This window comes from Dufourea novaeangliae, unplaced genomic scaffold (assembly GCF_001272555.1).
Source record: "Dufourea novaeangliae isolate 0120121106 unplaced genomic scaffold, ASM127255v1 scaffold118, whole genome shotgun sequence".
NCBI classification, from domain to species: Eukaryota; Metazoa; Arthropoda; class Insecta; order Hymenoptera; family Halictidae; genus Dufourea; species Dufourea novaeangliae.
The window spans coordinates 1,876,047-1,892,349 of record NW_015374006.1 but is presented as its reverse complement, the minus strand read 5'-3'; the positions used below and the strand labels follow the sequence as shown (position 1 = coordinate 1,892,349).

At 39.9% G+C, this 16,303-nt stretch overlaps 1 protein-coding gene across 1 annotated transcript; it reads left to right on the top strand.

The window, feature by feature from the left end:
- Positions 1-10,415: 10,415 nt before the first annotated feature.
- Positions 10,416-16,074, top strand: LOC107188229 (ubiquitin-protein ligase E3A). Its single transcript, XM_015576486.1, has 11 exons — positions 10,416-10,691; positions 11,471-11,606; positions 11,688-11,868; positions 12,711-13,076; positions 13,142-13,647; positions 13,724-14,023; positions 14,102-14,302; positions 14,389-14,666; positions 14,742-14,958; positions 15,047-15,282; positions 15,369-16,074. Exons 1-11 carry the CDS (start codon positions 10,645-10,647, stop codon positions 15,487-15,489), a joined length of 2,589 nt encoding a protein of 862 aa, XP_015431972.1. The 5' UTR covers positions 10,416-10,644; the 3' UTR covers positions 15,490-16,074.
- Positions 16,075-16,303: the final 229 nt, after the last annotated feature.

Genomic DNA, 16,303 nt, shown 5'->3' with positions numbered 1-16,303 from the left:
GCGATCCTCAAGAGTGCCAGACACCGAAAAGAGAGATCTACACTTTGTCGCACACCCTTGGGGACCAAACCCCCTCGAAACGAAATAAACTGACGCTGTGGCTCGAACCCTCGATCCGAGAGGCGCGGACTTTCTAGGCCGATGGCCTATATAATGTGGAAAGAACTTCAATGAAAATTCAATTTTCTATTCGAGAACGATCTTCTCGGATACTTCTGAAGAAAAATCGAACTCTGAAGCAGAACACGTAACGCATCAGTTACTCGTAACTGATATAGATTATTCATAGAATTCTGATTAATTGTAGAACACTCGATATTTTGTTTCGTGTACCTAGAGAAACCATTCGTTAACACTAAACAACCCAGTAGTGTTCGTTCGACACATTTTCAAATTGATTTACATACAAAATTAAATAATTTACAATAATTATAATGTTGTAATATTTATATAATAATTTATATCACGTTATTTACTTCATTTTAATATAATGTTGAGGATTTTTAATAACGTGTCTATTGGACACTACTGGACAGTTAGAGTACAAAAGCATACTGGATTTATAAGGGTTAAAGGGGTATTTTAATCTAACTCAGTCGAAATTCAGACCCGATTGTGCTTCGATGGCTTCTCAGACATCAGATCCACCAGCAGGGTGAAGCTGTCAACGGGCTTTCAGAGATCTGCGTGCGCATTTTTCAAAAGAATATCACGAACCGCTAGGGGTCACGAGATTGCTGGGGGGGTCCCAATATCCTGTCAACAAATCCGTGGTTCATTTTTCACACCGAACCATCCGAAGGGTTTGAAATGGTACGCCTCGCCAATCAATCGTGTCAATCACTGTCCTTGAAGGTGATAAGGCTCTCCCTCCCCCTTTTGTCATCGTCAGGATATTGAACCTCGCGCGCGGTGTGTTCCATTTTAATCTGCCGTCGTTTAAAATAATCTCCTCTTCAAGGTGACTTTTTTCTCGATTGTCAAGGTCAATTCGAATTTTCCGTGATTGTTTAAGATATTAAAATACTTTTGCACACGTGCGTCTACGATAAATGTACACACGAAAGTTGTGTAAAAAGATTTCGACACACAGTTCCACACACCCCATCATCGCCCTTAATCCCATCCCTCGACCTTCGGGCGTTCTGGCAAACGTGTTCCCCTTACACTCGCACGCTCCTCTCACCTGGTGACGGGATTCGGTAACGAAGCTCGGTCCAGCGAATCTATCGATCGTCGGTTGTGGATTCACGGCCGTTAAAAAATGGGGGATGACAGATTCGAGAAGGTCAAATCGGCCCTTTCATGTCTGACACGAGGGCCTTTCTCCTCGTCCTCGCGATAAAAGAGAGTAAAGAGGGTGTCGTGACCGGAGTTGGTGGATAGTCACGCTTGCTATTAGACTCCGTGCAAACTTGCCAGATTTTCTTAGTTTTCAATCGATAAATCCCAATTAAATGATCATTCTCGTGTATTCATTGAAAGGGTTAAATAATCTCTTCAAACTATTAAGTCGAAACAGTAGAAAGATCCTTCAAACAATTCGCCTTTACACAGAGACTAGACGAAATAGTACTATTCTATATCAAATAACATTTATAATTCTTACTTCGTTAATTATTATATTCAACAACATATTTGAAGTACATACATGACCCGTTAAACGTAAAAATGCTGAATGTTTCATGATTCTCGAAAAAAAGAAAATTTTGCTTTTTTGACAAAACATTCGAAGTCAGCAAGCTGAAAAACACGAGAATACCGATTTTTATAAAAATCCAATGAAGTTATGAATATTGGTCAGCTTCTCCAAAAAAAAAGGGTCACTCTGGGGCGTCCCCGTTTCATCAGGACGGTAAGCAACCCTATTAACGACCCACATTGCCTACAGGAGGGTTGAAAAAAACCGTAGAAAAATGTTCTTCACGAAGTCTGTACCATTCAGATCGCGTCGATCGGCGCGCGGCCGTCGATGAATTCGAGCACAGTCGTTCGTGTCGTTTGGCTCGATCGATTGGCTTCCGGCGTCGAGGATAAACGCATGGTGGGTGACCTTCGTTGTCGAGACGTAAACACATTCACCTTTCACGGCTGAATAGCCCGATTACCAGGCCGGTTCCCTCGGAAGCCCCGCGTGGAATTACCAGCCCCCGTTTAATTAACGAATCCGACGCGTTAATGATCCCAGGCAACTCGTCGAGGACAGCCCGGGAGAGCTGCGATGAAAACGACACTTTCTTCGCGGCTGAGAAGCGAAACAGTCGAGAGCCTCGTGAGCCGTTGTAGGAGAGGTAGCGTAGAGTAGGGGTGGGGAGGGGGGCGGTGGAAAATTAAAGCGAAGCTTTCGATTGGCCAGGCATCGGTCACGGTCTTTTTTCCGCGATACCAACCAGATCTCGTTTTATCTTTAATCAAACCCTCCCTCTTCGACTCTAAGATAGTTTCGAGCTGGGAAGTGCATAATTTTTATGACGTTTCAAACTAGGGAATAATAGAATGACTGAGGTTCCTCGATTGTCGGATGATTGATGGTGTTTAGATGTAAATATGTGGATTTTTATGCGGTAATTTGTGGAAAATAGAATCAACGAGAGATCTGTTGCACAAGTAATTTCCCCCGTATAACAAGGTCAGAGCATTCGCTGTACGGAGAGTTAAATACCGTGGGTAGACAAACGTTCCGCTTTTGATATACACGAGAATATTTTTTTAGTTGTGCAACAGTGTATTGTATGTAACCCATGTGCCTGAAATAAATTATAAAGTAGCATCGACCATAAGGATCATGTACGATACAACAAAAGAATAGATCAAAATTATATGTTCTTAATCAACATGTTGACTACCACAGTGAAAAAAGGCGTACGTAGCCAGACACTCTTTATTCCGTTTTTTAAATCATAAATTATACCGAAAATATATGCGTTTAATTAATAGAGCTTGTTAGTCTTGTTTTAAATTATACTTTGATATTAATTTGCTCACACACATTTTGGAACTTGGAATTTGAGTATGGTTCTAATAAAATACGTTTAAATCCCTTCAGATCCTTGTTATTTAATTCATTTCTAAACGATCTATGTATTTACAGTTGACACATTTTTTTGTTAATATAAAAATAATCGACTTCAAAGTTTGGAACGCGCTTATTTTATAACCGGGGTACCTGGGTATCCACATATGAATAAGTCATAACTGACGTATAATTTAAAAATGAAACTACATTGAAGGGTTATGATATGCAATTAAATCGATAAAAAATAAGCCGTAATTGCATACGCACACAGTGAATTTCCAAATTAGATTTTCTCGATAATTAAGCCTCGGATGAAAAAATATTATTGTATATCATTTTTTTTATTTTTTCGTGAGGAATTGCTTCGTGCGTATGCATTTTATTCGATTGTACTCTACACGTGAAGTATTTGATTATTACATACCTGGAAAATTTTACCGCTGATAATATTCTTACATTTTTTCACAACAAACGTATCGACAATAATGAACTTACATTAATATTTATCAATATAAAATACTCGAAAAAACAATAAATAAAACAACAGACAAAAGATATATAATGTTCCACTTATTGTTAGCAATACTCAAGCACGCCCGCTCCACTCGAAGTTTCGCACTAAACTGAATGCTTTCAGCACCTACGTTTCTAAATTCCTTTCTTCAGTTCAAACAATATACAGTTGTCTCAAATAGAAAGAGAAAGTTAAAATCGGTTAGAGGGTTTTAAATGATGGTCATTGGAGGTCAGGTACCTGGATACCCCGGTCATAAAACAATATGGAACTTTTAGATTCTATACATTACGGTTAAATAACCCAACCCCTCTGTAATGTATATACAGGGTGAACTACGATTCGTGACAAGTAGAGATTACTTTGTTATTAACAGTCCGATCGAAGATGTTTTTATCAGGTATAGCATGGTTTCAATAGAGCTTTACCGTGAATATAGCAAATTTTTTGTCAACTCTTTTTTTTTCATGATTTTTCAAGGTCACCTTCAATTTTTTGCAAGTACACCTATAATTTTTTTACGCCTATTTGTTAGAGGATTTCAAGACGAATTCAGTAAGTATCATAACATAACATGTGTTACTTTTGTTTCATCTGGGTCGAGAAAAGATTAAAGAAATATTCGAACTGTAATATTACAAAGAGTATCGTATGCTACGCCATTGTACGCGTTCCGATGTTGAGCTCTTGCCAACTGTTTGTAAACATTTTGTTCTGTACATTGGAACACATCTAATGATATCTACTGATCACGATTCGTGGTTCACCCTGTATACGTGTCAACCATATTTGGATCACGTGACAGTCAAAATTTTCAAGAACCATTAAAGTACGCGATCCTTTTTTTGTACTAAAGCAAAATTCGAATTTCACCGACTAGTGACAATGTAATTAATTATTTTCATGCGGGAGAACCTTCCAGTAAGAAATTCATACCTTTTTCCGGAAAAATATTTTCCACTCGTAAACCAGTCACGGGAACGAGCCACGTTTCCATGGGGATCGCTTACTTCTCTGTATTTTCTTTCGCGTTTCCTTGGACGCTTGTGGCGTGCAAACAGAAGAAATTAATGCAACAGCTCGATTCGTTTGTACTTTGTTTGCTCGTGCTTCCACGAGTGAGTTCTCAAAAGAAGGTTTTCCCTTTCGTAGCGAAACCGCGTTAAACCGGAGCAAGTAAGACCGCCTGTAGACATTTCTGTTAGACGTACCAGTAACACTGAAATCACAGAATGTGTAAAATACATTAAAAAGTATCAGATGTACCAATGAGTAATTCACGATTCTTTCTTTTTCTTTTTTTGTAAATTTTGTACTCATTTGATACCGTTAATATTTGTTTATTTTCCTATTATCCTACAGAAAAAAGCAGGCAGATTAATACGAACGAAATCTGTCAGTCGAGCTGACGAGTTCGAGTCGCGAACGCTCGCGTTCTACCTTCTTTTTGCATACAATCGTGTTTCGGAAATCTTCACGTCGTTTGAATACCGCCGGGGCTGGCGAAAGAAGCTTGAATTAATTTACGAGTCACGTTAGAACGCGATGAATTATTGCGCCTCCAGTCATTTCGACTTGCCAGCTCCACTGTGGGCCGGTGGTTGAAGTTTAATATAAAGGAAAGCCGATACGAGCAGCGGCGCGTAACACGAAACTCCGATACGTATGGTCGAGCATTGGCTACGAGATCATTACCGTCGGAATTAGAGGCTCTTAGGAACAATGGCCAGGCAGCACAGGCTGCGAGGAAAGGGACAATAAAAGTCGGGGGAAATGGCGGAAGGGAGTGAAAACGAGAAAGTGGCAGATATGTCGACGCTGAAGTGAACGGATGACGAGTACAACTACGGTGGGTCAAAAAAGTATTTGTACACCCTTTAAAACAGGAACAACTCGTTCAAAATTGTAGCAAGTGACTTGAGTTTTTTTGTGGAGTTAGAAGTATTAGTGTACTAAATGATGTGTTAACAAAATGTTAAAAAAGTTGCAAGTCGTCGGAATCGCGAAGAAAATAATAAAGGATGATTTTCATAGCTGCGTACTCACCTGATATGGCACCGTGTGACATTTTCTTATTCCCCAAGCAGAAATGATCTCGTCATGGACACGGTTTCGAATCGACAGATGAGATAAAAGAAAAAACGCTGCTCATTCTGAAGGGTTGTACCTCAAATTGACTGTAAAAGCTTCTTCGAGAACTTGGGACAAGTGTATTGCAGTGGCAGAGGGTTACTTTCAAAGGTATAAAATTAATTTGAATGGTATGAATTAATAAAATTTACCTTCTATTGGACCAGTCTCAATACTGGGGTTATAATATTGTTAAACGGACTGGGGTAATAATATTGTTAAACGGACAAGATACATCGGAGGATGCATCTGAAGAAACGAGAAAGAAGTTCGAGCCTACTAAATCATTCAACCTAACCGACCTCAAGCCCATCTATCTCTCCGGGTCCAAGAAAGAAACGTGTCTTGTCCCATTTTCCAAAACTATCCCCGTTCACTAATTCATCCCCTTTATCCCGTCGCATCATCGCGGAGTTCGAGACCAAAGAAAAAAGTCTTCTTCTTTTCTCCAATAAAACCACATGCATCTCCAAGCAATCTACTATAATTCACTTACAAACCCCACATCCGTAACAAACAGTAAAATAACCAAATAAAAAATACAGAGATAAGAGGAACAAAAAACACGAAGGAGTCAAAGCGGAAAAGAAGGGGGTTGGGTAGGCCAGGGGGCGAGAACTTGCACAATGATAGGCGAGAGAACGACGAGGGGAAAAAAAAGTGTTAACTGTCGGGGGGGGGGAAAGGGGTGGCGAATAAAAGATGAGAATAAAAGTAGGATGAAAGAGAACCGCGCCAGAGTAGGGTAGCGGAGATCAGGGAGGAAACGAAAGAGGGACGAGGGGAAGAGACGACAGAGGCGTGTAGAAAGGGGGGTTGGGAACGGTGGCAAACGAATGGCAAAGTTGGCCTTGATCGAAACTCGGCCGCATCCAAGCAGAAGCTTCATCCCCTATCAAGCGACCCCTGGTCCTGTAAATCCGTGTACCTTTCTGCTTCCCGATCTCTATCGTCCTCCCTCGCCCATCCACCCCACACCCCCTGTCTTTTCGGCCGAGAAAAATGGACTCTGTTTACCACGGGCCTTCTGTGTCCGAGGTTCTCCCTCGCCCGGGGACGATAACGATAACAATTGTCTCGGCCGCGTTCCGCAGATCCAAAGTGTTCCCCCGGAACGGTTTTTCGTTATATTCGGGGAACGCGTCGGATTAGATTTCAATCGGACAGATCGGTGTTTTTTCTCTCTCTCTCTCTCTCCTTCTCCCTCTTCCACCCCCTCCCCCATTCGCCCCGTATTGCATCGTGAATCGAAGCCGGGACCTTGCGGGGGTTTAACGATTTCCTTTCGCGATCTCGGTCGAGTGCATCCGTTCCGGCTGGGTATTATCGTGTCCGGACTCCTCAAAATGGCCGCCGGTGGCGACGATAACGGTGATATTTTTAATAATTAAAATACGGAAAATCGGCCGAATTCAACGCAGAGATTTCATTGGGGAAGCGTGGAGAGAAATGGTACTCGGGTGAAGAATTTTAATTTTTCATGGAAAAAAGTTTCTCTTAACCCTTTTAGTACCTTGAAGTCGATACATCAGCTTTGTGGGTGTTCCGAAATATACCTATATCCAATTTTAATATAATTTAAACATTTGTAATGATATTTTATTTTTATAATCGAAGTTTATATAGTGGAACATACGTTCACGGGATAAGAATAATAAAAATGAATTGAAAACATGTTCATTTTTAAGAGAAATATGTCAACATTCAAAACCGAACGGAATATAAAAACCGTCGATAATTTTCCTTCCCCTCCGACACTGTTGTCAGAGTCAATCGGATCGAAGTACAGCGCAACAGGGGTGACAGGGGTTCTTTTTATAGAATCGCTGCATCTTTAACAACACGGTAGGGTGTACGGGAGCTGTGCCAGGAAATAATTATGTGACCACAATATACGATGGGTGATCAAATTATTATAAACACCGGCATGAATTGACAATTTTACAATTTTAATTGTATTTCTTGTAATTACGTAAGCTCAAAATTCATTTGTTTTTGTGCATTTTTAATAGACAATTATTGATTGCAATTATTCAGTGTAAAAGCCTTGATATGACGACTATTTCTACACAAACACAAAAAAGATGTATTTGCATACTGTAATTCTCATAATTTGTTCACCCACTGTAGATATTTGCGTTCCGAAGTATCGTGAAATTAATTCTTGAATTTTTAACAAGTATTTCCACTTCAATCCCACGATTGATTAAGTATTTACCAACGTTCTACATTTTCTTTTGAAGTAGGTATGTGAGATTGATCTTCCATCGGCTGTTAAAAGATTAAAGGAGGGTGTTGGAGAGAGCTGGTCGAACATTTTCCTCGGGATATCTATCGCAGAGACAACGTTATGAACCTTTGACGTATTTCGGATCGAACATGGATATAGCCTCGTATCATCGAAAAATCTCGAGTAGTTGGCTTGGCACCAAATTACTGATGACACCCTGCTTGCTGGAGCACCGATTTCTGTCTAATCAGCGGCTCTCGATCATCCAGCTAAATGGTCCGAGCTATCTCCGCTGGGAACGATCTTCTGAAACTTTAAATTACATTGTCAAGTTAAGAAGTTGGTAACTGGTATTCCAACTTACGCTTTCCTCCCCCCTTCGTTGTGTACACAATCCCTCGCCGTGAACTTGTACGCGTCCGTCGTCCGATAAAGGTGAAGTCATCAAAGAGAATACGTAAATAATGGATGGTCGATCAGTCTTTCTACGGTTAAAGACATAAAAATATATTTAAAAAACTGAAATCAACTCGAAAACAATTATAACCATAATATATCGACAAGAAGAAAAGCGGAAAAAATCTTCACGAAATAAAAAGAATGCACACCTCGAATATAATAAAGTGATAAGAAGTTACTCATTTTTAATCCCAACGAGCAATCCACTTAAAATGCAAAGACAACAAGTTGCGTAACAAATTCGTGAAAATCATTAAGCAAATTGGTTTTTTAATTTGCATATCTTACTGTACCTTCGACTTACGTGCGTCATAATGCTTTAAAAATTACACCGAGCAGTGATTACTTTACCAACCTAAGACTCTGAAACATACGAAACGTCGAGCACCAAGTGATTTCATTAAAATATATTCCTTGACGAATTTTGCAACCGCAATGGTCACGCGAAAAGCATATTGGAATTCACAAAAACAACCCAGATTGATTTCGCGATAAGATGTATGGTATCGTGACTTTTATTTCCGGAGAACGGATAGTAAGGCTAATGGAGTCTGAAAATTTTCGAACGAAGGCGTGTGTTTGGTATCGCAATTAACGTGAAAGTGGCAGGAATGAATTTAAATAAAACGCGATATGCATATGTACGTAGGTGTGACCGAGGGAGCGGCTTTATTCGCACGTCTGCTCGGCAAATGGCGCAGCTTGGCACCGATAATTTCACCCTTTTTGCTGTGAACTAATGGTTTCCTGTTCACGTCAGTCCCTCGTTTCGCCACCGAAAGCTCAATTTCCCCTTTATATTCAACCCGAACCGATAGAAATTATCGAATGTCTTGCCACCACCCCCTTTTCCCTCTCCCACCTTGGCCCTCATTTACTTATTCCCGCGAAATCAGGGAAAGGATTATAATCAATCGCCTGCGGTATAACGTGCGCTGGATTTAGCGCAAAATCGATATTCCCTTTAAAGAACTTCGCTGATGTGGTGTACAGAAACGATCGAAAAGTCAGTTTTCCGTAAATAATGCAGGGGTTTCCCTCGAATAGTTTTTTAAGATATTAGCTAACTTTTCTGTTAAGAACTATAGTTACGTAACCTGACCTAGATCGTTGAACAGATTTGTTGCTGGTATTAAACGATGAAAACATAAATACTGTTAAAAAGAATCATTGTTTAATCAACATCTTCTTAGTAACATGGTTGATTAAAATAATTCGATAATTCGTAAATAAATAAAATACTTAAAAGATATTAATTTTTTAATTTCAATATTGTACTTAACGCAGAAGTTTCGTAGCCTGGAAGAAATTTAAACACTTAGGAATGGATCAGGTCAACGTACATTATCATATTAAATTATTCATTAATTAAATCATCAGTTTTCCGCAATTGCTGTCATTTTCATTGATTCCATTGAATACACGAAAAGTCTTTGAATGCGTTTGTTGTATGAAAATTTGTATTGTGCAAACGTTCGGTGTCTTTGAACGAAATCGTTTCGGTGCCATTCCTTGTCTAAACGTATATTGTAAATCAGACTTAAATCGCTATCGTCGAGTGGAATCACGAGAATCTACATAACGCTGAAAAACGAACAAACGAGATTTCATATCCAAATCGCACAGTCATCGGAATTCGTATTTTTCCCGCACGATCCAGGGTCGAATCTACGTCGAGTGGTCGATGTTCGAGAAATGTCGACGTCTTGTTCGATCAATCGAATCAGTCTCGATACTCGCAGCTGGTCGTGTCCGTGTTGAACAGTAGACGGCAGCCAAGGGGCCGCGAACCGATTCGTTTTTCCTCTCTCCCACGGTGTTCTGACATTGACTTGAAAAATTCGCGTATCAACGGGGTCGACAAGCCACGCGATCCACAGACATTACTAGTCGCGCAGTCGTCGTACAGTGTATACCTAACCTCGACGGGAACGTTGTTCGTTTCGAGTTACGGACAAATATACCTCGAGCCACAAGCCGAACTGCGATTCTCTTTCTCTCTCTCTCTCTTTCTCTCTCTATCCCTATCTTTCTTTATCTCTTTCTCTCCTTCAGTTTCTGTCTATTCACTCCTGTCTTGCCTGTACTATTCTATTTCGAAGTGTACAACCACGTAGTGCGTAATACGTACAGTGAAACATAGTTTGGAAGCATCGTGGCGAAGCCGCTGACCAAATTTAGTGCTAGCGAGCAAGTGCTCGGCGTAACTCCAATTCGCAGAGTGGAAGCGGTCGTGGAGAGATTTTCTTTTACGGCCGACGACGGAGGAGGCAAAATTTCGTGGACTCACGGTCTATGAGCGCCAAGGGCCAACGGGACCCTGGGGAAGATCACGCTTCCAGGTGACATCGATGTCCCCCGACGATATCATGGGTCTAGAATAGTCCTCGTGTCTTTATCGCGTTTCTTATTCTCCACTGTTATCGTGGTTCCTTATGCTAGCCCAGAATTTGTTTACGTCGCATTTTCGCGAAACGTAATATCGTTACGAATTCACGAGACCCCGGCTATTTTTAACGCGCTTTGTTTTGGTGCAACGACTCGTCGCACCATCCGACCTCGAGAACCCCCCGTTTCATTCTGAACTGTCATTCCCACTTGAACTGGCAACATCGCGAATCACTGCTCTCAACATGTCACCACCATGTGTTCCTAATTGAATGAATTGCGATTATTGGGATCTGGCTTGTATGATTGTATTACTTTGGTCTTGCCTGTTTACAATGACATTTAAGTCTGGTTGACAAATATATTGAGGATTTTGAGTAGACACCTTTATTTGCATCTATAGTTGTCAGTGTCGAAATAGATTTCCTCATGACTTGATTGCAGGATGTTGGAAATTCTAATCTTTACATATAACACTCGTGACTAATACTTATCTATATAGTTTGTAGTTCTCATGTGTGTTATACCTAACAATAGTTCATTTCCAATGTTAATGTAGGCATACATTAATAATTCTTGACATTGAAAAGGATTTAACACGTACATATGCTTTTTTACATAAACATGTGGAATATTATAAAATAAGCATCAATAGTCGATGAATTGTTAATGCTTTAGGACATCTTTAAATTGTATAAATAGTAATTACCATGTTTTGTTATTGTATTATTAGGGTAGGAGCAGAGAGCCCTTGCAGCGACATGAAGCGTGCAGTTGCTAAGAAGTTGATTGAAAGATATTTTTATCAGTTAACTGATGGATGCGGTAATCCTGACTGTGACAATCAAAACTGTGCATCAAGTGGCAAAGTGTGTATTTGAAACCATTTCAGTCTAATCAGGAAAACACTTTCATTTTCTCATTACTGATGTAATTTATATTTCAAACAGGTAACAAATCTCACTCCAAATCAAGCTGCAGCGCAAGCTATTCAGTTGTTTTCACAAGAAGCTAGGCTCTGCGATGGCACTCAACCAAGCAAAGTAGCTCGAACAACTTTAGAACCAGGTCCTGCATCATTGGCAAAGAGTTTACCAGTTAAAAGTGTAAATCCAACATGTTCGGAAGAAGGTATTGCATCAAATACCAGGAGAAATCCTGTTCCTTTAGTGAATGATTTGATAAAGTTCCCTGTAGATGGGGATAAAAAGATTAAAGTTCTAAATAAATTGAAACCTTTTTCTAAAGGTCTATCCTACCAAAATATTCAAAGTTCTTCTAATGGCAGATTGGTGAAAGAGACTGGAGCTCAAATAGACCCTACTTTAAATAAAGATTTCAGTTTGATTCCCATGAACAAAACAAGAACAGTTCCTCAACCATATCAATTTTGTAAACCAAATCATACATATGTTCCTTCAGTTTTTAATGAAAGAATATTCTCAGATGGAGACCATCTTTTGGCAATAATAAATAGATGTAATATTCGTATTCCAAATTATAATGATAGTCCAATTAAAACACGTAACAAACACCAAAAAAATGTGAAAAGACCGTCAAGAATGCAAAAAAAAAAGAAGAAGTCATCGCATACAATGAACGTATCCTCTAAGAGACAATTTAAAAACACTTCTCGTTATGTAACAAAATTATTGGTACTTAATTTGTACCTCAAATACTTAGCAAAGGAAAAATACTCACGCTATCCTACAAATATCAAATAATTTTCCTCGTTTTTTAAGAAATTATTCTGTAAAAAATTGAATTGCAAATATTTATTAAATTCTTGTGTGGCCGCTGTATACATGCTAATAAATATTATGTTTCATTCCTACTTCTTGTTTTTTATTTATTTAAAGTAGAAACATAATTTATAACGTAAAGAAAAGTTTTCATTATCAATTACTTATTATTATAACTAAATCACTTACAAAAATACTGATAACAGAATGAAATTAATTTGCTATTAACAGGAAAGCAGGATCCATATCTCACAGAAGCAAAACTTCTTGACATAATAGACAGATGTAAATCAGAGGGATCGTATTCGCTGTTAATTCGCACATTGGGCGAAGTGTTTTCGTGTGCAAAAGCGTTGAGTCTCAGTTTCCAAAAGACAGTGAAAAATGACTCACCACTGGCTGCGCTCCTTGATAGAGCATCGGACAGCTTGTTGAGGCCCCCCGGTGATATGGATAAGGAAGCAATTCGATCCATTCAAGGAGAGGACAAAGAAGAAGATAGCAGTGAACCATCACCCACAGTTCCTAATAATGATGACACTAGCGTTGACCTGCCAGCTGTTCGGAGAGCTTTCGCTGCTCTGTGGTCATTGCCAGGTAATTATCCGTTCTGTATCGTGTGATTTTTACGAACGTAATCTATTCATTCTTTTTACCCTCAGGAGAAGCATTTGAATCTGCTTTGGTCAATGCACTAGTGACTTTAGCAGACAACATTGAATTAGATTTGAGGGTATTCCGCATTATGCCATGGGATAATATGGACAGTCTATTGAATGTATTTCTCATTGTATTTGAAATTCCAATGCTAGGAAACAGCGAATACCTCGAGCTCGCACTTCACATGCTCTGTAAAGCGCTCAGCTGCTTTCCTATCGTTGCACAAGCTAAACTGGCGCGCGTATGGGCAAAGCATTGTAAATCTCGGCTACCGAGTATTTTGCAGGCCCTGCAGGAGTTGATAACTGTAAAGGTGATAGGAGGTTCTTTTACGCGAGATTATTGCGTCCAAGATGCAGACACTATTACAGCCCCTACGAAAGTTATGAAAATTTTATACTACGCGAGTATGCTGGCCGGTGAACTGGACGAACCTGAATTGCATCTAGATGAAGACGCCGAATCTGTTGGTATAGATAAGTCTGTAAGATCGTCACAAATTCCTCAGGTAATATCATGTAAAAAAGAAAGTTGATAAAATTCGTTACTATATCAATACTGACAATAATTTCAATTTTATGAAGGATCCCCTAGCAAAAGAACTTGGCATTACCGCATTAGATGCAAGGAAGCCATTTATAGCATTCACTGACTTCTATAATGAACCTCTTAGTGACGCCATAGAAATGGACAAAGACTTTGCATATTATAAAAGCGAGGAACCGATGAAGTTTAGTTTTATGAATTATGCTTTTATCCTTACGCCTGCTACGAAGACACTGGGCTTGTATTACGATAACCGTATCAGAATGTACAGTGAACGACGGATGAGCTTTTTGCAGACTGTGGTTGGTCAACCTACAAATCCATACTTAAAACTAAAGGTGAGACGAAGGTAGAATAAGGTAGAGTGAATTATTTTATTAATAATTTCTTATCCTGTTAACTACTTTTCGACGTAGGTAAGGAGAGATCGTCTAATAGACGATGCATTAGTGGAATTGGAAATGATCGCGATGGAAAATCCATCAGACCTTAAGAAACAATTAGTCGTTGAATTCGAGGGTGAACAGGGAGTCGATGAAGGTGGAGTTTCCAAGGAGTTCTTTCAGTTAATTGTAGAAGAAATCTTTAATCCTGATTATGGCATGTTTACAACTCAGGTAATTCGGAATTAGTTGAAAAGAAACACTAAAAGCTTTTAAATAGATATATTCATTACATATTTATATATGTTTTTTTTTTATAGGAAGACACACAAATGACATGGTTTAACCCAACATCATTCGAAAGTGACGCACACTTTACGCTGATAGGCGTTGTCCTTGGCCTAGCGATATACAACAACGTAATTCTCGACGTACGTTTCTCAATGGTTGTGTATCGAAAATTGCTTGGTAGGAAAGGCAGCTTCGCCGATTTGGAAGATTGGAGTCCTACATTGTATAGGACACTCAAAGAATTGATAGAATACACTGGAGATGACATGCCAGAAACATTCATGCAAACCTTCAAAGTGGCTTACAAGTACGTTTCAAATCAAACCAACGAATACTATTATAATCTACAATTAAGAAACTAATAACTTCTATGATATTTTAGGGATGTCTTTGGCTCGATATCTTTCCACGATCTCAAAGAAAACGGCGACGAACTATTCGTGACGCAAGAAAACAAGAAAGAATTTGTGGATCTCTATGCGGACTTTTTACTTAATAAATCAGTAGAAAGACAATTCAAGGCGTTCAGACGTGGATTCCAAATGGTCACGGATGAGAGTCCGCTTGCGTTACTTTTCAGACCCGAAGAAATTGAGCAAGTATGTACTCACTTGCATGTTTGTCCTCTACACCAGCCATAACCTCAAAGTATTTCTTCCTTCCTGTTCTAACCTTATTTTCTTGCAGCTTGTTTGCGGTAGTAAAATCTTCGATTTCGCGGAATTGGAAGCAGCGACAGAGTATGAGGGCGGTTACACCGTGGACAGCGAGGCAATACGTAATTTCTGGCGCGTTGCTCATTCGTTGCCACCAGAAAGTCAACGAAGACTGTTACAGTTCACTACTGGAAGTGACAGAGTACCGGTTGGCGGTCTGTCTAGGCTTAAAATGGTTATTGCCAGACACGGTCCAGATTCCGATAGGTATGACTTCGGAACGATTGAAAGGCGGACTGTGACGTTAGTTCTCAATAAATAATGTTATGCGAATAATTCGTTCGACATTTCAGGCTACCGATAGCACACACGTGCTTCAACATCCTACTGTTGCCAGACTACAGCACGATAGAGAAATTGCAGGATCGTCTGCTGAAAGCGATCAACTATTCGAAAGGTTTCGGCATGTTGTAAACGTGCAGAAACAAAAAAAAAAAAAGACTTCGGTATCTCTCCTCAGTCTTTCAAGATTTATGGTCGAACCCGAGTCACGGTGTTCGCGAATCCCCTCCTTTGTCCCGCCGCATGGACGTATTTATTCGAAAATTCGTGCAAGCGCGTGCAAACGTCGAGAAGCGAAACCCGGTTTCGTGGAAGGATCGAAAAGAAAAAACAAAACAATATGGAAACTTCTCCGATTGATACCGAGTATACCTCGCATACGATCGTTGTCCTCCAGAACGTGTTTTCCCCCGGGCGCGGCAGTGGCGACAGGAATTGCTGTACAAAAAGGAAGAAGAGAGAACGAAATACAAATTTTACTCCACGCGGCTATACACGCTTCGAAATTTCCTCGCACTACTTGTTGTAAATGTAAAACGCCAAAGCGGACGAGCGCACCTTGACGTGTCTGGCCGTGGTGTCTATTCGGCGTAACCCGTGCTTTCGTTGCTCTTTAAACATACACAGAAAAAGGAACAAAAACATTACACGAACATTTACAGTTAGAGAATGTCGGTTCCCCGTTTTCGTATCGGCTCCGGGGCTGCTGTGATTCGTCAACAACTCCCCCCACACCCCCCCCCTTCTCCCGACGTTTCTATCCTGAAAAACAAAGAAACCAACAACAACGCAGTGCACACAGCTTAAGATTAAAAATAGTGAGATGCGCGACTGTGATGAGTGTGAAAGTGTACCGAGAGACCGACCCCGGTCGAAATGTGTAGAGATATATATTATTTGTAGTCTTAGTGGATCCTAGCTGGTACGATGCTACGAAATCGAGCCG

Bases quoted from the DNA above. Each gene is read 5' to 3' on its own strand.
- LOC107188229 (XM_015576486.1), top strand. From the start codon at position 10,645: ATGAGCGCCAAGGGCCAACGGGACCCTGGGGAAGATCACGCTTCCAG. The intron at 13,077-13,141 runs GTAATTATCCGT...TTTTACCCTCAG, and splicing joins TGCTCTGTGGTCATTGCCAG to GAGAAGCATTTGAATCTGCT. The intron at 14,303-14,388 runs GTAATTCGGAAT...TTTTTTTTATAG, and splicing joins ATGGCATGTTTACAACTCAG to GAAGACACACAAATGACATG.